Below are 21,674 nucleotides of genomic sequence, written 5' to 3'. Positions count from 1 at the left end.
ACTAGTCCCTGGTGCCAAACAGGTTGGGGACCACTGCACTGTACCATCATTATGCTATGTTTATATAATCTTCACATACCAGATAAGCTTGAAACCAAGTATCCTAGGAAAACAAGGTTTTGACATTCAAAATGGAGAACACCACCCTGACCTAACTCACTTGCAAGCACCCCAGGACCACTTTCAACCCATGAACCTGCAGCATGGCTTAAATAGGGCACAAATGCCAAATGTCCTCTTGATTTTCTTACAAATATTAAGTCAGAGGCAAGGCCAAGAATCAGACAAACTGTTTCAAGGAAAACAATGTTCTCAACTTAAACTGAAACCAATTAAATGGACTGCTTATGGCAGTATGCTCTATTTGGAAGTTTCCTGGTGATCTAAAAGTAATTGGAAAACTTAATTTTAGTCCAGCCTCTCTTTAAATTCTTCTTAACATTTATTAGCCTACTTATCTAACTTTGTAATTTAGTTAAGTATGGTATACTGAACATAATTGAATCTTTGTTTATAGATTCAAGACCACTTGGCAGGGATGCTGTAGAGAAGATGCAGACTTCAGATGAGAGGTTGATTTAGATAAGCATTAAGACTGCCTTCAAATTTGACAATCTGGGATCTGAACAACCAGCTGCACTTTCACTTATAAAAATGAACATCAGGAGGCCGAGGCAGGCAGATCAGCTGGGGTCAGGAGTTCGAGACCAGCCTGGCCAACATGGTGAAACCCCATCTCTACTAAAAATACAAAAATTAGCCAGGTGTGGTGGCATGTGCCTGTAGTCCCAGCTACTGGGGAGGCTGAGGCAGGAGAATCGCTTGAACCTGGGAAGCGGAGGTTGCAGAGAATCACTTGAAGCTGGGAAGAGGACGTTGCAGTGAGCCGACATTGTGCCACTGCATTCCAGCCTGGGTGACAGAGTGAGACTCTGTCTTAAAAAAACAAATAAAAAACCAAAAAACCCATCAATCGTCACTTGGCGGTATGGAAGTGTGAACTAATATATAGCCAAGAGGCGATATAGCACAGCAGTTAAGACTGAGGGCAATGAAGCCAAATTGTCATGATTTATATCGTGGCTCTGACCTTGGGCAGGTTACTTAACCTCTTTGCCGCCATTTTCTCATGTGCAAAATGGGAATAAAACTACCTATCTCACAGGGCTGAGGATTAAAAGAGGTAAATGTGAGTTACTCTGCTTTGTATTAGTTTAGTACATGTCAAAATACTAGCGACTGCCCATGCATTATTTCATTAATGCCCTAAAACAACCCTTTAAGGTAGGTGGGCAGCTCATTTTGAAAGATGAGGAAACAAGTTCAGAGAGGATGCATACTTTGCTTAAGGTCAGCGCCTCAGACAGGGTTTGCATCCAGCAGCCTCTGTCTCCAAGTCTGTGTTGTTTCCATCATGGCATCCGGCCTCCCTAGTAGGTCAAAATTGTTGAGTGTGTACAAAACTGAGTGGAGCCTATACAGACTTTATATTGTATAAACTGCCCTTTGAAGTAATTCCTGGTAACTGCTTGCTTTCTCGTCAATACTCTCATGCTTAAAGCACAACAGAAATAACTCCATTAATTAAAAGATTCACTAAATCATGGTTTACTTACACCATGAATACATAAATGGCAACTGAAGTTCAAATAGTTGAATAACACCCAGTAAAATGGTGAGCCTACCTCAGCCTGTTTCTTTAAATCTTTTATTGTTCTTTGCATAGGAATATAACATTTTGCCCATAATGATTATCCTAATTTGTTCCTAAATTATTAAGTCCCATGTCTATCACTCATCTAAGCATTGTCTCAAATGCTAAATGCTGTTTAGTATGTTTGTCTTGTCACTCCAAAATGGTAACTTCTGGGCTCTTACAATCCCCGAAATATTTTATCCAGGACTAAACATAACTAGCTTCCAATAACTGCTTTATGCTTTGGATCTGACTGATCACAAACAGACACTAAACAAAGTAGTTTTTCCATTCTTCAAGAGCAGTCTGGTAAAAGACATGCCATGAAAAGCCTTGAGAAAGCCTAAAACACCAAAAGAATGAAGCTGAAGAACTAGCCATGAAGAGCTTTGATTATTAAAAATGAAGGTACGGGGAGCCAAGGTGAAACCTCAAGAAACATGGAATCTGGAAAGAGAAAATGAGAAAAATTAAGGGGAGTGGGTGTTCAGAAAACATTAAGGGTTTGAAGTAGAAGGGGAATTGTAGAGTTAAGGTGGATTCTGATCCAATGGAAAAATATTGGATCAGAAGCCTTACCAAGTTTCTCTGGCTAAAGAGCCTGGGTGGCAATCTGTGGGTGGTCTGCACTTAAGAACACAAAAAACTGGACACAGATACAAGTGGAGAGAAGTGTCATGCAGCAGGGAGTGGTAAGAGTCAATCCTAAATGCAGTCATTTGGGTACAATGTGCCCTTCAGAGAGGGCATGGTGACAGCATGGGCTAATTTACAGAGCTGCCAGGGCAATAACTCAGAAAGCAATACTGCCTTCTCACAGCAAAACGAGGCAGTCCCAGAATGTTTCATGGTGGTAAAAGCTGCATTACAGCATACTGAGATCCTGGAACCAATGAAAGGAGACAAGTTTACCAAAACGAGTCTTGACACAGAGTATGTTTCTGGCAAATACATTATTAGGCACTCATTCTACTCATGTCCTGGAGAAACTATTTACTTTCCTTATATGGCCCTTCTCTTCAGCTCTCTCCTGTATAATAACTAATGTCTTCTTAAAGAAACAAAGATAGAAAAGGAATAAGACAACTCTTTCACTCGTTTACCAGCCCCTCTGCCCCCAAATTCCCAGTTTTTTCCAGGGAGGTGAGTGGAGGCTCATCACTGAGAGTGTCAAAGAAGAAACACCAGCTTTTGAAATCACTTTAAAAAACTGATTCTGCTACAGAAATCTACATTGACAGGGGAAGACAAGGAAAACACTGCAATTGTCTATGCTGACTGCCAGAATTAAGCAGCCTTGTTTTAACTAAGATAGTTTTCTTTAATCCGCTAGAATTTTAAGACACGATGTGCATATGCAAGGGTAGAAATACTATCATGGATACAAAATCAAAGTAAATATTGGCTGTCACTCTTCTTAAATTTCTTCAGTTGGCCCCCATTATCTACAAATCAAATCCAAACTGCTTAGCAAGACCCCAACTTCATTTCTGAATACACTTTCCTCCCTATTCTCAAGTTCTACCGGCCACCTCTCCCAAAACCCATGCTCCTCTGCCTAGAAAATAGTTTCCATTCCTCTTTGCCTGGTGAAATCCTGCTCATCATTCAAAGAACTGCTTGCTTTCCTCTCCTCCAGGAAGACTGCCTTGATACCTATCCTCCTAGGAATTCTTGGAGGACCTGTACATTGGACTCACATATGGCATTGTCATTTCATTTTACTGGCTTTCCCTTCCACTACATTGTGAGGATCAAGTGCCAAATTCTACTGTTTCTATTATATCCTCTAGTCCCCAGGTCATGGGCTTGACACATAGTAGATATACAATAAATGAACAGTAAATATAGCCATCTGTAATTCCTTCAATAGGAAAATATCTACTCTCTTTAAACCTTTCATGAAATAGGACAACTATCTTCCCCTTTTTACCACATGTACAGCCGGAATGACTGAAGAATACACCACCTGGGCCGTATAACTGATAACATTTCAGTAAGTTGTTAGCTGATTACATCACTTACGACATCAGAAAGGAAGCCACCATTTGTAGAGCGCATATGTGACTACCATCATGTACCGAATTCATGCTACATACACTTGACTTTAGTCTTGACAACCCTTGGTAATTCATTTATTTTGATAAAGAACTTGAGGCTGTGAAACTTGCCCAAGGTCATACAGCTAGCAAGTGATGAAGCCAAACTAATACAATGTGCTAGATTTTCTTATAGATGAACTAAACAATGAGGTTCGCTGAAACTAAGATTTCCCCAGGGCTGAAAAAATGATGAAGGCAGAAAATAACTTGTTCATCTCAGACTATAGGTATGCAGTTTTAACAGTATCAACTGAAAACCAGCCTTCTTCCCATTCAGAGTTTAAATAATTGCAACACTGTTACCATCCGTCAAATAAGACTCATCAGATACTCAGTTTGAAGCACTGTCTTAAAACTTCTCAAATTTATTTAACTCATGTGGTTAACATGGTGTTATGTAAAAAGAAAAAAAAAACCCTCACCACTCAATACTTACTAAGCCTTGCAGCAGCTCAAGTTGAGGCAGCATATTGGGCATAGAGATCATAAGATTTGTATTATCCCTTGAAAGTTGGAACTCCAACCAGCACCAGAATTTTCCAATTCAAATTGTTTTAGTCGAGACCCCAGCATAATTTTTAGAAAAAAGATTGGACTGTTGCTTTTAATTTTCCATTCCTATTTAGATAAATGACCAGAGGCAATGACAAAAATAACTGTTTAAAAGAGATTTCTCTCCAGAAGTTTTTTCTAATGGTTTAAGTCCAGGCTTTCCATCCTTCTCTCCATCCTTTTTCATTTTAAAAAGAAAGGGTTTTGGAGTATGTCAACCTTGCTATACAGCTTGCTATACAAAGCCACTGCTTTAGCCCTAGACATAATGCCAGGACTCATCTCCCACACTTCTGGTCTTAATCAAGTTCATGCTTGGTTGCTAAAGAAGCTCATGTTAATCCCAAGGTCAGCACAATCCCAACCTTAAAGAGGAGACAGCTGATTGCATCACTTACGACACACACCAGCCTGAGGCGGAAGAAGCCGGTCAGACACCTCGTCTGCTACGTGTGAGACACATCAGCAGCTGAGCGTGACCCCTTCCGCAGAGCTCACTGCAAAATCACCAGCACACCACTGCAATCCACTGAGCTCACCGCCTGTCCGGCCATAATGGAAGTCGCTTGAAGGTTATCATTGCAATAGACGATTTTCCATAAGTAACTAATAAAAATGTTTTCTTTGCTGTTTAGACTACTAACAATTCAGTCTCTCCCTCTCCATCCTCTCTTGGGGAGCCTCTACTTTTAAGCAAATACGGGAGCTAAAAATACAAAGGAGCAACATCCATGTATAAATGTGTGCCTTATCTTCCTCACTAACTTCCTGGAAAAGTGCTGTTTTTGAATATTCTGTTTTCTTAAAAAGAAGAAATTTTATGTAAATGTAGTACACTGTATATAGGAAGGGATTTCTCTTTTTAGTCTTTATCTCATTGTACAGGTTTCACTCTCTAGGTACTGAGAGTGGGGGAGGGGGATCAACAAACCAAAAAAAGCAGCATAAAGCACACCCCGTGTCAGCAGCACGGCAGCTCCTCCAATATCGTCAATGCTGACTCGAGGTAATTTCTGGTGGAGTTGAACACATCATTAAATTTCTATTTGTGTTCTGCCTGAGGCTTTTCCCTAACCACTAATTGAGAGTGAAGGTCCCAGAGAGCTTTTGTGAAAGGAACAGAACACAAGCCATGTCCTGGTCTGTAGCCAGGTGTCCGTATACTGCATAATGGAGGAAGAGGATTACAGGGAGATTTTCACTTCAGCCTTTAGTCCAACCAAGACTTAAAAGACTTACAGAGAACAGCCTCAGGAGGTTAGGGGACAGAAGTGTGGTACTGGAGGAAGACAAGAGGGGTAAACACATCCAGCAGAATGTAAGGATAAGAAACACCCATATGAATTCTCAGAATACAGAGGAACAAGAAGGAATAATTCCTGTGCCATATGCGGACCAGAGCATAAGGCAAGTGGGGAACAGTGGATTAGCCACTAAACGGCTTCAGTGAGAATTCTGAAAACTGTTCCAGTATAATTGTGGAGTAAATCCTTCTCCTGGACAGGTCAAAGATTGTGCTTTTTAAATGTCATTAGAAGGTAACAGCTTTTTGTCTCCTGCTTCCAGATGATTTCCTTTTGGTTAAAAACCAGAAATAGTATAAACCTCACAGGATGAAAGAACAGTCTTTTGATACAAGTGAGGTGGAGATCTAGATGAACTTACATAGTAAGTGAGGAGCACATTTCTTGGTCTTCTCCCTTGACCACTTCAAGTCTCTGATCTACCAGAGATGGCAGTTTATTTCCTCTGGAAGAAGCCAGTAATGGACACCTGTCTGTTGGCTTTGCCCAGAGCAGCAGTCCCTTTCTTGAGGCCCTTTCGTTCCTCTTTGGGTTCTTTTTTCACAGTCATGGCAGGGGGTCTGTGTACTGAGGATGTCTTCATCTTAAGCTCCTCTTCACTATCTGTGCAGGATTCACTCTCGTAGACTTTTTCAGTCACTGGTAGGATGGGAAAAAAATGGAACATGGGTGGGTTGAATCATTTACTCTATCAAGAAAATGGGATGTCTTGCTAACCCCAATCATTTCAGACTCTCTGATCAAGGCAAATATGCTTACTTAGGACTGAATCTTTCTCCCACTGGGAGATCAGATCTAGCCTAAGGTAGCAAGTACGTGGAATCCTGAGCTCACACTGCCTCTATTTGATGCTTAGAATTAACATTCACTTTTCTCCCTCACTGCTATATCCCATGCCTTTAAATGGCCCTTTATCAGTGAATTGCCTAAATCCTTTATTTGGGTCCTGGCCTATGTTAGCTAACTTCCTGAACTCTATACCTGAATTGTCTGTATCTCAAACACTTACTTCTAACTCCATGCTTTGACTGGCTTCTTAAGTCTCATCTCTCTGACCTACAATGCCTGCCTATTCCCGTTATTGGTCTTAAACCGCTGGCCTATCTGCCTGCCTCCATTCTGTCTAGCCAAGCTCACCGTGGACCCTCCTGTCTAGCTCTATCCTGATGCCACCCACTCTCTGCACATCCTAGATACAGAGAATTGAAGATTAGTTACTCAACTGTTCGGTTCTTAGTTCTTAATGGCTGCAAATTAACCCAAGATTTAGTAGTAGTCTATATCACGAAAGTTAACTATCTCAAGCAAATGCTATCAGATGACACACTTGTTAGTTTTAAGGAATGACAGTGATAAAATGAGAAACAAAGTTACCAGTTTTCTTACTCTCTATCAGCCAAAGGCATAAATTGCCTTTCCCCTGCTATTAAAACTCACTGAACCTTTCCCAAGGGAAACTTGGAAAAGAACTATACCAGTAAGCAGTCATTATGAGCAAGCCCCAAAGGGCACAGGCAGAGATAGTGGCTTCCAGCCATGATGTCACATAACCGAGGAGGATCCACACTACTGCAACACATACACCAACCACAAGAAACAGCACGCCACCTTTCTGTAATTTGAGAGAGCTGTGGCAGCTGCATAACCAATACTATCTAAATTCTTTCTCAGCCTTCCTGGTTGCAGCAAGTGATAGAGAAACATTGAAGGAAAAGAGCTCGTTCTTAGCTGAAAAGTGTAACCTAATATGCATATTAAATGCTCAAATGATTAAAGTTTTTTTTTTCCATTAAAGAACAATGACAGTCTCAAGCTCTTATTGATAATTCTTTCTAATAAAATATATCAAATTGTTCTAGAGGCATAAGCTTTGGAATCAAATGATTCTGTGTCCTAATACCTACTCTGCTACTTAAGATATCATCTCAAACTTTACTATGCATCAGAACCACCTGGAGGGCTGGTTAAAACATAGATTGCCAGACTCTTGTTTCCCAAGTTTCAGATTCAGCAGATCTGGGGTGGAACTGAGAATGTGCTTCTCTAACATCCTCCCAGAAAATGCTGATGCTGCCGGTCTGGGGACCACACTCTGGGAATTAATGTTCTTTCCTTCCCTGTTTTAAATGTTGAAGTACAATTGCCACTGGAGCACTCCTTCTCTCTTATCCAGCTAATCCCATTAAGGCTGCATAATCAACAATCCCTTCCCAGAGAGTTCCCAGAGTTTGTCTTTAATTTTGTAAGAGCCAAGAATTCACTTTGATTTTCACTTAGAGGCTAAACAATACTAATAAACTTTAGATAGTATTATACTAAGTATTCTGAAAGGCCTTACTACTCAAATTGTGCTCCACACACCAGAGGCAACGGAATCCCCCATGAGCTTATTAGGAATGTACTCTAGTTCCCACTCCTGGCCTACTGATGCAGAATTTCCAATTTTAGCAAGATCTCCAAGTAATGCACATAGTCGGCGAAGTTTGAGAAATGTTGCTCTAAGATAATTAGAGAATTCCACGGCATACCTATTCGTTCAGCAATTAGACCCCAGAACACCACCTCCGTCTCACATGCATCTTCAAAAGCATTATGTAACTGAATTAATGGGACAAAATTACGAGCTGTTATTTATTCAATATCTTAAATTAGAAAAGTCTGAAGAGCCATCTACAGACACAGAAAGGAAATGACTTTCTACTAGTTGGTGGTATAAGACTTTGCTCCTTCATAAGCTATATTCTGTATTCAAATGGCAGCGTATCTACAACATTACACTTCAGCATCAATTAGCTCATTATTTCATTACTTACTAACGAAACCAATGGCTGTCTCATTGCCAATTTTGTGCAACACATTGCTTGGGGGAGTTAAAAAACAGGGCAGCACCAATAAAATTTCTTTAGCAGCATATTCAGTATACTGTAAGAGCTAAAAGGCATATTTCTATATTCAAAGCTGTAGCTACCTCAAACCCCAGGAAAAACGACGCCTCCATTAAAAATATGGGGCCTTTGTTTTAGCTGAACAACATGCCACTTTTCTGGGTTGCCATTAAAAAAAGCAAACAAACCTGGTTTTTGTGGGTAACATCAGATTTCTTTTCCACTTAACTGCTTTGCTCTTAGAAACCCATCCCCTTGTCCAGGAGTCTACTCCAAACTTATCTCAGGGACCCAACTCCCCAGTTTCTGCTGCAAACTCACAAAGAGGGAAAGATGAGTTTTCTAAACCCACAGAACAAATTTGATTCAGCATGGAACAGGGCAAACCCCCTATGCTGGTACATTTGGAACAGTCTGAGCAGAGAGAGGAAAGCAGAACTCCTTTGTTGGTAACCAAAGCCAAGATTCATTAGGTCGAGCTTGGACCAAAAACCTTAAAAAAAAAAAAAAAAAAAAGGTGCAATGTGAGCACAGTTTTCACTGTTGCATCCAAGGCTCTTAACAGTTCTGTCTGGAGACAGGAGTGCAAAAAAGTCCACATCACACACCTGGCCAAAACTCGAGTACTATGTTTTAAACAAAGCAATAAATAATTACCCACAAATTCCCCATGAACTCTCACAACGACATTTGACTTTTTTCTTTGGGGCAGAAAGAGGAGGAAAAAACTGGCACCAATGCTTTTGTCCTCCTAAATTTAAAAAATATACTGTTGAATTAAGAAAGTCAATAGTAAATACATATATTATCACCCACGGCCAAACCAAGAGGCTTGAAAATGGCAACTATTAAAAGACTGAAAGCCAAAAAAAAAAAAAGAAAAAAAGAAAGAAAGAAAGAAAGAAAAAAAAAAAAAAAACCCATACAAAGTCCAGAATTCACAGGTTCATAAGAAATTTGGCACTGAAAAGACAGAATTTCCACATGTAAAGAATTTTACTCCCCAGTTGCATGCTACAATTAAAATGGCAGAGGCCTTTTCAGAGGACTGGGAGGTTGGGAACAGTGGGACAGGTAACACAGATGACAAAATGTCCTCACTAGTTTTAAGAACCAGGAAAGGTTGATTCTTCAGAGCCAATCTTTTAAAAACAAGTTTGAACTAGAAGAAAAAAAAAAAAAATCAAGAACAGGAAAAAATAACCTTCTCTGAAGATCCAACCTGTGGCAGGTGCCACAAAAGGCAAAATGACAACCATGGGCTATCCAACTAACAAAGGTAAAAGCCTAAACCCACAACTCTTTTCAAACACAAAAATACAGTACCAGGATATGAGCATCCCATCAAACCTCAAGTGCTAAATCTTAAAAGCTCCACAGAAGTCTGGTTTGATTATGGAAAGGGCAGAAGTAGCTAAAACATGGCCGAAGAACCAGCCAATGACTCAAAGCCTGAACTCTAATTCCTCCCTAGGCCTTCGTAACAAGCACATGCTTTTACCTAACATGGCTTACAAATAGGAAACACAAAGGAAGTAATCTGGATGAGTCATTCCCTTCTGAAGAACAAATGGAACCAAATACCAAAAATGACTCTTGATACAGTCTAATCATCTGTAGCTTCTTTTCCACTGTTCAGATTTATAAAAACAAACATTCTAGGAAAAAAAAAAAAATGCTTCTCAATGTCTATGATAACATCTTAAGCCCATACTGTGGTTTCCATCTTGTTTTTAGACATATTTATGCCACCTGAATCTTCATAACAACCACACATTTAGGCAAAATGGATATTCCACAGATAAGAAACTCTTCACCAGAGACAACATAACTTTCAGCCAACATCTCAGTGCTTATTTTTCTAGTGTATGACTTAAACAAGAACCTAGGTGTTCTGACTTACACTCTGCTACACAAAGTGTATGCCATAGACAAACAGCATCGGTAGCACTTGGGGATGATTCATATGTAAATTAAAGTTTGAGATGTACCTGTTCTAAAAGAGATTATGGTGCCTCTACGGTAATAAGAGACTCTTTCCGGATTTGGAGCCAAATATTTGCCTTACCTATGCAGCCTTCCTCATCCACGTAAGTTTTAGATTTTAGTACGCGTTTTCGTTTTCTTTTGTTTTCTCCACTTGAGCTCTAAAAGATCAGAGGATACAATGTTAAGCTGATCAATTATGTTATACAGAAAAATAACAAAAGCTTTTAAATCTATACTAATCATTCTCCAGTACTCCATTATGATAAAAAGTTGAAAGAGAAACTCTACATTAGTTTTAGAGAACCAACCCCATCACATAGACAAGTTACGCTCACTATATACACAGGCTTGATATTTCATTGTTCATAAGAAGGAAAGTAGCATGCTGAAGAAAGAACTGTGTTCTGTTCATTCGGTCAATAAGCTTTTGCTGGGTAGTGCAGGCGACATGGTTAAAAAGTAGGATAAGGACCTTAGTGGAGGAGACAGATAAGGAAAGCAGACCACTGCAATACGATGTGGTGAAGGCTTCAATGGAGGGCTGAGGCAGATATTATGGGAGCACACAGGGATGGCCCCTAAACCACACCAGGGGTTTCTGTGGCATATGCCCTTGCTGTAGATACTTGCTATGTCAGCCTTCACATTTCTTGTTTTTTTTTTTTGGTTTGTTTTTGAGAGGCAAGGTTTTGCTCTGTTGCCCAGGCTGTAGTGCAGAAGTGCAATCATAACTCATGGCAGTAGTCCAACTCCTGGGCTCAAATGATCATCCCGCCTCAGCCTCCCAAGTAGCTGAAACTAAAAAGCATGTGCCACCATGCCCAGATATTTTTAAAGTAGAGACAAGGTCTCCCTGTGTTGCCCAGGTCTCAAACTCCTGGACTCAGGCGTTCTGCCCACCTAAGCCTTCCAAAGTGCTAGGATTACAGGTGTGAGCCAACATGCCTGGCCAGCCTTGACACTTCAACATTACACCTATCTAATTTAGTCTCAAATAGGTATTACTAATACCAACTTCCTTTTATCTCCACTGGTCTCTTTCATCTCATTTTCTCTTCAGCTAATGAGGAAATTGGCGTAAGATTTAAATGATGCACAATGAATTAAGAAAAACTAACAGCCACAAAGGAAAAAAAAAAATTGTCAGCAACTATTTTTTCAACTCTTCATTATCTACACTAATAGATGTAAAAAAGATGCAGCTGAAGAGCGTTCCAAGCTGTATTTCCCCTCTGGCTGACAGTTTTCCCATCCAGCCCTTTTCCAGAATTGCTTCTGAAGGGCAGCAAATGTGTTTAAGTTGTTTGTTCCCCTGTCTTTCACATGTTGCTCTGATGCAGGGGGATCTCTTTTTGCACCACTCTAACAGGAGGTGTACAGCACAGCAGAGATGCTGAAGGTCATGAATACAGAACAGCTCCCAGGTTCCACCTCTGAAACGTTCTTGAGATTATACCCGCTAGCGAAATCTCCCTTCAGGTGAGAATGGAGGAACACCCATTCTGTACAACCTGTAGGAGAGCAGAATGAGACAAGAGCCATCTACTGGCATTTGTGAAGTATACAGCAAGGGAACTGATTTAGCAAAGTGGTTGTAGGTCCTTAAGACATAAAGGATACATGGATATGCAAGAATCCCAGTATAATTTTACCTTGACAGAAGGAGGTTCAGGCTCAGTCTTTGGCACTGGTTCAAGAGGTGGAGACGGAGGAGGAGGTGGGGGTGGTGACTCAGCCTCATAAGCCCCAGGAGAGTCTGGGAAGACTGAAATAACGAAACAGACTTAGATCAGAGAACTACAAGCACTATCTGGTATAATGCCTTCTCCACTGGTTCTCTAAATTGACATGTCCAGCAAAGGGGATTTAGCAAGCAGTAATTCATGATAACCAAGAACTTTGCAGTTATATAGTTATCTTTAAAATATATATTTTATTAATTTTATATAAATAAAATCAGAGAATCAAGAACTATTACAGCCAGAAGTATCTTAGCTAAATGTTTTCTTTTATAGCTAAGTCAGGTTATGAAGTTGGTTTGTAAATATCCACTCATCGCCTTCCATATGCCATGTATTTCACTTTATTTTTACAACTCTGAGACAGATTTTCTTATTTGCACATTACAGTAAATAGAGGTTCAGAGGGGTTCCGAAACTTGCCAAGGTCACACAGCTTACAACGGAGACAGGAGGTTTTAAGCCTAAGTCAATCCAATTATACAGCCTTGCTATTCCAACTATACCATGCCGCTTTACCATTGAGGACAAGACATTCTCTCTCAAGATCTATGTGGAGACAATCCTCAGGTTATAACGAACGTTCTATGCCAGAGTCTTTCACTGTGACCTAAGGGTTTTCATCACTTGAGATGTTTGTTAGACTGAAAATCTCCAGCTGATGTTAAGAGTATAAACTTGGAGGTGGGTGAAGTCATCTTTTAAATGATTATCATTATTTAAGCTCTAACAACTAGGACCTGATTAATATTTTGCATATTTCTAGTGACTGCTCCACTGATAGGGCTTGTTCTGCTACACTGAAGTTAACAGGAAAGCATACTTTTAGGAAAAAAATACTGCTGTGGAAGTGGCATCACCCAAGAAATGAGCACCACCAGAGGGATCCCATGATTTCTTAACAATTGCAGAATTGGTGGTCTTAGTAAACGGCCCATGAGAGGGGAAGCAAAAATCCTCAACTGACCTATTACTCAATCACCACAAAGAAAGTGCTGGGTAGCAACTTAGCCTCACCTGCTCCCTGACTCTCCTGGCTGTATTCAAATTCTTAACACAAGTCTTGGATCTGAAATTCTCCCAACTGATTAGGTCAGTGTTAAAAATTATGACAGTGAAGCGAGTTCAAGGCCAAATGACCTAAAGAGGTGAAACAGAACAAGAGCCAGAATGAACAATAAATTACACACTTTAAGTATAAAATGGGCCCCAAAAACTTTATAAGCTCTGGGAAACAAGAGAGAGAAACACAAAAGGAAAGCAGTCCAGCTATCAGCCCAGCTCTGGGAGGCTAGAACATGATGGGAACTCAGGCAAGAGAAAAGTCAAACACCAGAAGTAAGCCTCCATTGTTCTGAAGGAACAGCTATGAAGAAAGCTGGGCTATAATGGTAGATGTGTTATAATGGGAAGAGGAAAGTTTAGGCAATGAGGAAGCCAAAGGAATTTTGAGACTCACAGTAATAAACTTAGGCATTCTTATTTCCAGTTCTGAAACCAGTTGACTTAACCAAAGAAAACAATCCTAGTGACACCCTCTAAGACCCCTCTCACAGCACTGTATGCAAATGTTTATCCAGATCCCCACTCTAGACTCTAAGCTCCAAAAAGGCAGAGACACCACGTTTCCCTGGCATAAACACAGAGTAACTGTGTGTGTGTGTGTGTGTGTGTGTGTATTTATTTACATAAAGGAAAACCACCACTTTCTGAACTAAATTTGGAATGAGGAACCCAGGTCAAGGAAGACAACATATATCTCTCTCTTCCTTCCACACACTCCCTGAGAGAAACACTGTGATAATAAACAAGTAAAACATTATGACTCCCCCAAACAGGGAGGAGAATAGTAGAGGAGTCAAGAGCCCTTAATGATTAAGAAATTTCAACAAATCCCTGGAAGATGGAAGGCAGATGGGAGAAAGTTGACAAAAGAGGCATCAGTCAAATTAGATGAGTCAGAGAGTAGAGATTATTATCTATTATAAAACTTCTATTTTTATCTGACTTTTAAAATTGTAAATATCTACTACTTTGTTTAAACTTGCCGCCATTCATGTACTAGAATATATGTCTGTCTGCCTTAGTCTTTACCAAGCCAAACATCCCCACTCAATACATTTTTACTGACACAGACATAAAGAATGTTCCATGCACTGGTGTATTTTAAACAGATTTGTAGCCAATCTGCAGCTCTTCAAGTGAAAGGTAAGCAATGAAGTATCACTTATTCCAGGAAAGCAACCTTTGTTGGGACAGAGTAAAAACTGCAATGAAACTAATTTCAGAGATCCACTGTGTCAAAGAGTTCTCTGGCAGAGACAGGTAATTAGAATTCTTGGAAACCATTCACAGCTTCCTAGGACTCAGTATTTTTTAAAAATACCTATCTTTACCTAAAATTGGGGATCATTTGCTTAACATTCTCCATAAGCACCTTGCAAGGACTGAAAATATTAGCAAAGACTTAAATATTTATCAGTTAAAACTACATTTCTTCTTAGCAATGTAGATGTTATTCTTAATGTTATTTCTTTCTGGGTCTGGCCTTTTGATTTTGCTTTACAAAGAGAGTATGTAGAACTACTAAAGGTGCATATGACCCCGCAGGGGTAAAAGAGAAAGACACAGTCCCTTGGGTAGAGAGTTACAAACAGAAGTGGAAGGGAATTTTCTGAAAAAACTGAAGGTACTTGCAAGTATGGGCACCTCAGCAGGAAGAGTAGAGTGAATAATAAGAAAACTATCTGAACTTGTTTCCAGACACAGGTAAAAGAAAAAACAGGCCAGGTGCAGTGGCTCACGCCTGTAATCCCAGCACTTTGGGAGGCCAAGGCAGGTGGATCACAGGGTCAGGAGTTCAAGACCAGCATGGCCAACATGGTGACACCCCATCTCTACTAAAAACACAAAAATTAGCTGGGCGTGGTGGTGGGCGCCTGTAATCCCAGCTACTCGGGAGGCTGAGGCAGAGAACAGGTTGAACCCGGGAGGCAGAGCTTGCAATGAGCGGAGATCACGCCACTGCACTCCAGCCTGGGCGACAGAGTGAGACTCCGTCTCAAAAAAAAAGAAGAAGAAAAGAAAAGACAAAACAAAAGAAAACCATGTACCAAGCACTGTCTTGGCACTTCTGACACATCATCTTATTTCATGTTCATAAAAAGCCTGTACCATTTGTGATAAAAATCCCCATTTTAGAGATGAAAAACAAGGAATTAAACAAGTTAACTAACCTGCTTAAAGTCACACAATAAATGGTCAAGGTAAAATTTAAACCCAGGTCTGCCTGACTCCAAAGTTCTTGTATTTTCTCTTCTCCTGCTGTTCCTTTTCTAACTTCTGGCTGAAGACAGCATATTGAACTATATGACATACTCAGTGTAACAGAAATAAAGCAATAATCAGTTAGAGACTGTGTAAGGGTTTAAAATAAAATCCCACTGGCTTTGAGACAAAGACGAAATTTAAGAATAAAATGGCAGAGGTTTATAAATTTAGTCAGATGCCAAAAATTATCTTTGCCAGAGGAAAAAAGAATCTAAGAGCTTCTGCTCTATATCATCTGTTATTATAGGTTGTGCATCTCTATCGCATTTCTTCACATTCCTTTCAAAACTAAATAACCCCACTTATATTTCTAATCACCCAACAGTATTATTGTTGTAGGCTACAGATCAGAACTACAAGGAATATTTCAGAATGATATAATGAGTGCTCAACCAACCATAGTAATTCCTTAACTTAGAACTGACTCCTTCACTAATACTAGAGTATCTAATTTACCTTTTTAATGTACATTAGGTTGATGGCTTCAAAGACCTTTCCAAAATCTTCCCAAGGTCTTTTACTGATTGGAAATAGGGAAGACTGTTCCAATTAGCACCTATTCCTACATTTACTTCCTAATTATTTTCCCATGTGTCTACATGGAGTTGTTCCTTTCTGCAGCCTTGGCCAAAGCATTTTGATAAATGACAATGGAATGAAAATATAGCATTTGCCTCTCTGGGATGCTCATGTGTCTTATCCTACCCATTCTGAAGGGCCACTAAAAACCACAGAAGGACATTGTACCTCTCACAGCATATCAACGGCTGTAATTCTAAACACATAGCATGAATGGTAGAATCTAAATCCACAGAAGTGTAAAAGATGCTACATCTCTATCACAGACTCAACTTTCTGCTACTATTTCTTGGGTCTGTTCATTTTTTTGCATTACTGTCATCCATATATATAATTTGTTTTTTTTCACTCACTTGTATAGTTGAGCTAATATCCTTTTTCCAGAAGCCTCTCTTAGCATTTTCAATTCCTCTTAGTTTCTAGAAAAAGTAGAATCTTACAAGTTTCATTTTGTCCTTTGATAGCACAGTAGGTTCCTTTTTTGCATTCATTATTATTCTTTACTCTCCCTTTTAGTATCTGTTTGTGTTTGTCTCTATATTTTCATGTGATGCTGAAATACTTTAGACTAGATTTCCCCTCATTACTTAAAATGTTTTATACCCATTATGCCATGAATTCATGGACAATTGATTAGAGCAGTTCAAACTTTTAACCACTGTGTCTCAAAGTGGGCTTTTCAAAGTAGAGTCATGCACTAGTATATCAGTTCAACCCATTTAACTTTCTTTTTACCCTCCTTCTTTTTCTATATACTTTATACAATTTGGGGCAAGATCTTGGCTCTTCAAAATACTTGATATTTTTTTAAAGGCATATTAATATTCCTGGTAAGACTCTTGCCCTTATGAGGTTTGCTTATCTTACACTGGCCCACAGCCTAAAACTAGAAGGGTCCACAGTGTCATTCCCTTCCAATAATGACACTGCAGGTTGTTCCAGTTAACCCTAGTTTTACCTGTGTGGACCACCACCAATAATATCCTGGCTGCCTAGAATGTCACAATTCTTAAAAGATTCACATGAAGGTAGCCAAAGGAATATCCTCCCCTTAAAAGAAAAGAAAAGAAAAGAAAAAGTCTTAGATAGTGTGCATAATAATAATTCTTATCCTCTTTCCCTCTGTGTTATTTTGACAAACTGACAAAAGATCATGGTTCTAGTCAAAAGGCTAACGCAAATTTCAAACAGAAAGAGGTGCTATGGTGTCTCTCAATGCTAGAATTACTACTCTCATTGTGATCCTTAATCCATTACTTTTTTAGCTCCTTGAACATTAAAAGTAAAATTGATCCCCCTAACCAAAAATGACTGGTAATGCCCACCTTCATCTTCACTGCTATCAGATTCAGGAAGTTTGATTCTTCTCCTTTTTTTCTTCATGTTTTCAGTTTCCTTTGTCTCATCATCAGATAACGCTACTCGCTTCCCCCTGTTGTCATCCAGAAATAAATTAAGCTTGTTACACATAACAAAAATGTTAAGTATTCACATGCTCTTATGGGTTTTGCTTTATAACTCGTGGTCTTAATTCCAGAGGGTAGAAAAGGACAGCCAAATAGTCCAATAAGGACTCTTGTTAAGGATACTCTGCTAACTGACCATTAACTAGGTCACTTTATGAGGTGACTTGAATAAAAAATTTCTAGAGTTTTCTAGAAACTGCTGGAAGCTACAACCAGGTTATCAAAAATCTCTCCAAATTCCTTCTTACTTCCCCGATAGGACTTTCAATTATCCAACAAGCATTAAATAAGCAGCTACTACATACCTACAAGGCTCTTTGCTAGCCATTGAGAATACAATGATACAGAAGAAAATACTGTTTTCAAGAAGCTCTGGCAAGCACCACTGGCTATAAGGCAATGTGGTAGATTTAACTGGACAAATAAAATGTTATGGAATATAATTCATATTTGGAAAACTTACAAGCTAAGTAGAAGTTCATCATGTAGAAAGGGGAAACATATTTTAAAGAGAAAGAACAATATGAGCAAAGGCAGAGATATCCTTTTAAGGTGATTCTAATGACATAATAATAATAATAAAAAAAAACCTAGACTCCGCCGTGACATTATTTAGCTCCTCAGGATGAATGGATACTCCATCACACTTCTCATGCAACCAACAACTAATTTATCAAAGGCCTACTGAATGTTAGAGATACAAATATATACAAGACATAATCTTTGCCAACAAGTACCTTATGTCTTATATAACTTTAAATACCAACTTTCCTTTCTACCTTGAACTAGAAAAAGAACAATTAAACCCAAAGTAAAAGGAAATAATAAAGATAAGAACAGAAATCAATGAGATTAAAAAAAAGAAAATTAACAAAGCCAACGTTGTTACTTGTGGGAAAGAGATTAATAAAATTAATAAGCTTTTTATAAAACCCATTTTGAAAACAGAAAAATATAAATTACCAATCAGGAATGAAACAGTGAAGAAATCTGTATTGAGTACAGGTTCTACAAACTCGAAGAATAAGGTTATATAATGAACAGGTTTATGCCAATAAACTCAGCAATTTAGATCAAACTTTGAGTTTTAAAAGCACAACTCAGTCAAAACGGATCCAAAAGAACTAGAGAATTTGCACAGCTCTAGTTAAATCAAATTCACAACAAAAACCTTTCCCACAAATAAAATCCAGCCCTGGATTCACTGGTAAATTTTATTAAACATTTGAAAAATATGTACGTATATATAAACTCCTTCAGAAAACAGAGGAAACTTCTCCCAACTGCGGTCATGGATCGCTTAATGACAGGGACACATTTTGAGCAATGCATTGTTAGGTGATTTCACTGTGTGAACGTCATAGAGTCTACTCACACAAACCTAGATGGTCTAGTCTACTGCTCCTAGGCTACAAACCTGTACATCATTGTTACTGTACTCAATACTGTAGGCAACTGTAACACAACGGTATTTGTGTATTTAAACATCTAAAAAGAGAAAAGATAGTAAAAATACTGTATAAAAAAGATTAAAAATGGTACACACGTCTAGGGCACTTGCCATGAATGGGGCTTTCAGCACTGAAAGTTGCTCTGGCTGAGTCAGTGAGTGAGTGGTGAGTGAATGTGAAGGTCATAGGATGTTACCGTACACTACTGTAGACTTTATCAACACTGGATACTCAGGCAACACTAAATTTATTTTAAAATGTTTTTCTTTCTTCAATAATAAACGGCTTACTGTAACTTTATTTTCAATTTTATAACGTTTTGGCTCTGTTGTAATAACACAGCTTAAAACAAAAAATTGTACAGCTGTACAAAAATATTTTCTTTATATCCCTATTCTATAGGCTTTTTTCTGTTATAAAAATTTTGTATTTACTTTTTAAACTTTTTTTGTTGAAAGCTAAGACCCAAACACACATTAGCCTCGGCCTACACAGGGTCAGGATCATTGTCTTCCACCTCCACATCTTGTCCCACTGGAAGGTCTTCTTCAGGGGCAGTAACACACATGAAGCTGTCATCTCTAATGATAACAATGCCTTCTTTTGGAGTATCTCCTAACGACTGCCTGAGGCTATTTTACAGTCAACTTTTTTTATAAGTAGAAAGACTACTGTCCTCTAAAATGATAAAAAGTATAGTGCAGTAATTATAGTAGCATAGCCATTTTTATTATCAAGTATTATGTATACATAACTATTAATATATATGCTATACTTTCCCATGACTGGCAGCACAGTAGGTATGTTTATACCAGCATCATCACAAACACGTGAGGAAAGTATTGTACTACCATGTCATGACAGCTATGATGTCACTAGGCAATAGGAATTTTTCAGCTCCATTATAATCTTATGGGACCACTGTCATATATGTGGCCCATTGTTGACCCAAACATTGTTATGCAGTGCATGACTAATCTTACGAAGTTAGCACAATTTTGACACAGCAACTTGATAAAGACATTACCAGAAAAGAAAGTAACTGACCTATAGCCCTCATAAACACAGGCAACAAATGCTTAGTGTAATATTAACAAATTTAATCCAGCAATATATAAAAAAGGATAATATCATAACTAAGTGGAGTCTATCCCAAGAACACAAGGTTGGCCTAATTCACCACATTAATAAAAACACCATCTGAGCATCCAATAAATTCAAAAAAGCATCTGTCAAAATTCAATAACCACTCATGATAAAACCTCTTAGCAACCTTGGAACAGAAAACAACTTCCTCAATCGGGTTAAGGGTATCTATTAAAAATCTACATTTAACATCACATTTAGTAGTGAAATACTGAATGCATTCCTGGCAATAAGCATCAACAGTGAGTGATGTACCCATGGTTGGGGACATTTTTATCCATACAAGTCATAAGTTCCTAGGAGGTAAGGCCCACTGGACAGAGCTTTAACCCTCTAAAATTTCACCATTTTGTTGATGTTTTCAACGAGAGTAATCCCAACCTTGCCACAAAAGTCGTCTTTCTAGGCCTATCAGTCTTGACAGTGTCCTTTAGAATTTCTTTCAACAGACTAATTCTACCAACTATGAGGTAGTGTCTCCAATTCCTGGATCTAGTTTTAATAGCTTATGTGCTTTTTATTTTCTTTTCTAATTACATTTTACCACTTGAAAAATAAACTCATTGATACAAAAAGAAAACAAAGAACTTTTTCTCTTAAATTTGACTGGAAACAGTAACCCTTCATTTGGCAAATTGAAGTGAAACACACACACACACAATTAGACACACTTATGCCATGTCCACAAATTTAAAACAAAAACTAACAATCAATTTAGATCAATAAGGCCAAAAAAATGACTTTGGTCCTTAAATCATCCAAACTGGCTGATTCCACAGTTCTACTCCACTAGATAAGCTAGTGGGCTTCTCTTTCCATTTTGGTTGTATAGTTGTATCCGTAAGGCATTAAGTGGGATTTAGTACTTAACTGAAAACTGCCTGCTGTCAATAAGCCCAAAGAGACCTTCTCACCCCCAGTAGAGACTCTTCCCCAACAAGCAACAACATTTTCCTACCTTTTTTTTTCCTTCTGCAGCACCTTAACAGGCTCTGCTTTTTTGCTGGATTTTTTCAGGCCTGCAGGAGCTGCCAGCTTTGGTTCAGTGACAGATACCGTAGGCTGCTCCACTATTTTTTCTTCTTTCACTGCTTGTTCTGAGTCCAAATTGACTTTAAGTTTATCTATAAATAGAGTATAGTAGACAACATATGACCCCATCATGCAATATTAATACATCATTCTTTTGACAGTCTACCATGTGCCAGGTAATATGTTAGGAGCAGGGGCAAAAAGGAGCTCATGGACTATTTAGAAAACATTCCTCCTTTCCAACCACCACTCTAACTGTAACTTCTCATTTCTGCCTCCTGCTAATCCCTCATTGTATCACAGCCCCCAGGCTAAATGATAGTAAAAGCAAGGCTTAGAAAAAACATATACAACTTTATGAGGTATCATCTTTTTCATTTTCAGATGAGGAAAATCAATAATC

At 38.8% G+C, this 21,674-nt stretch overlaps 1 protein-coding gene across 3 annotated transcripts in view; it reads right to left on the bottom strand.

Moving 5' to 3' along the window:
• Positions 1-4,132: 4,132 nt before the first annotated feature.
• Positions 4,133-21,674, bottom strand: part of POLD3 (DNA polymerase delta 3, accessory subunit) — a 52,113-nt gene continuing 34,571 nt past the window's right edge. For all 3 annotated transcript variants that reach the window (XM_025356231.1, XM_025356232.1, XM_025356233.1), the window contains exons 8-12: positions 21,198-21,363; positions 17,502-17,608; positions 12,181-12,293; positions 10,608-10,686; positions 4,133-6,293 (exon numbers count right to left, since the gene is read on the bottom strand). In XM_025356231.1, coding sequence (XP_025212016.1) covers positions 6,091-6,293; positions 10,608-10,686; positions 12,181-12,293; positions 17,502-17,608; positions 21,198-21,363 — 668 coding nt within the window. In that variant the 3' untranslated portion in view covers positions 4,133-6,090. The remainder of the gene's footprint in view (positions 6,294-10,607; positions 10,687-12,180; positions 12,294-17,501; positions 17,609-21,197; positions 21,364-21,674) is intronic.

Source organism: Theropithecus gelada, chromosome 14, assembly GCF_003255815.1.
Source record: "Theropithecus gelada isolate Dixy chromosome 14, Tgel_1.0, whole genome shotgun sequence".
Classification (NCBI taxonomy): domain Eukaryota; kingdom Metazoa; phylum Chordata; class Mammalia; order Primates; family Cercopithecidae; genus Theropithecus; species Theropithecus gelada.
This window is presented reverse-complemented; position numbering and strand designations above follow the sequence as displayed.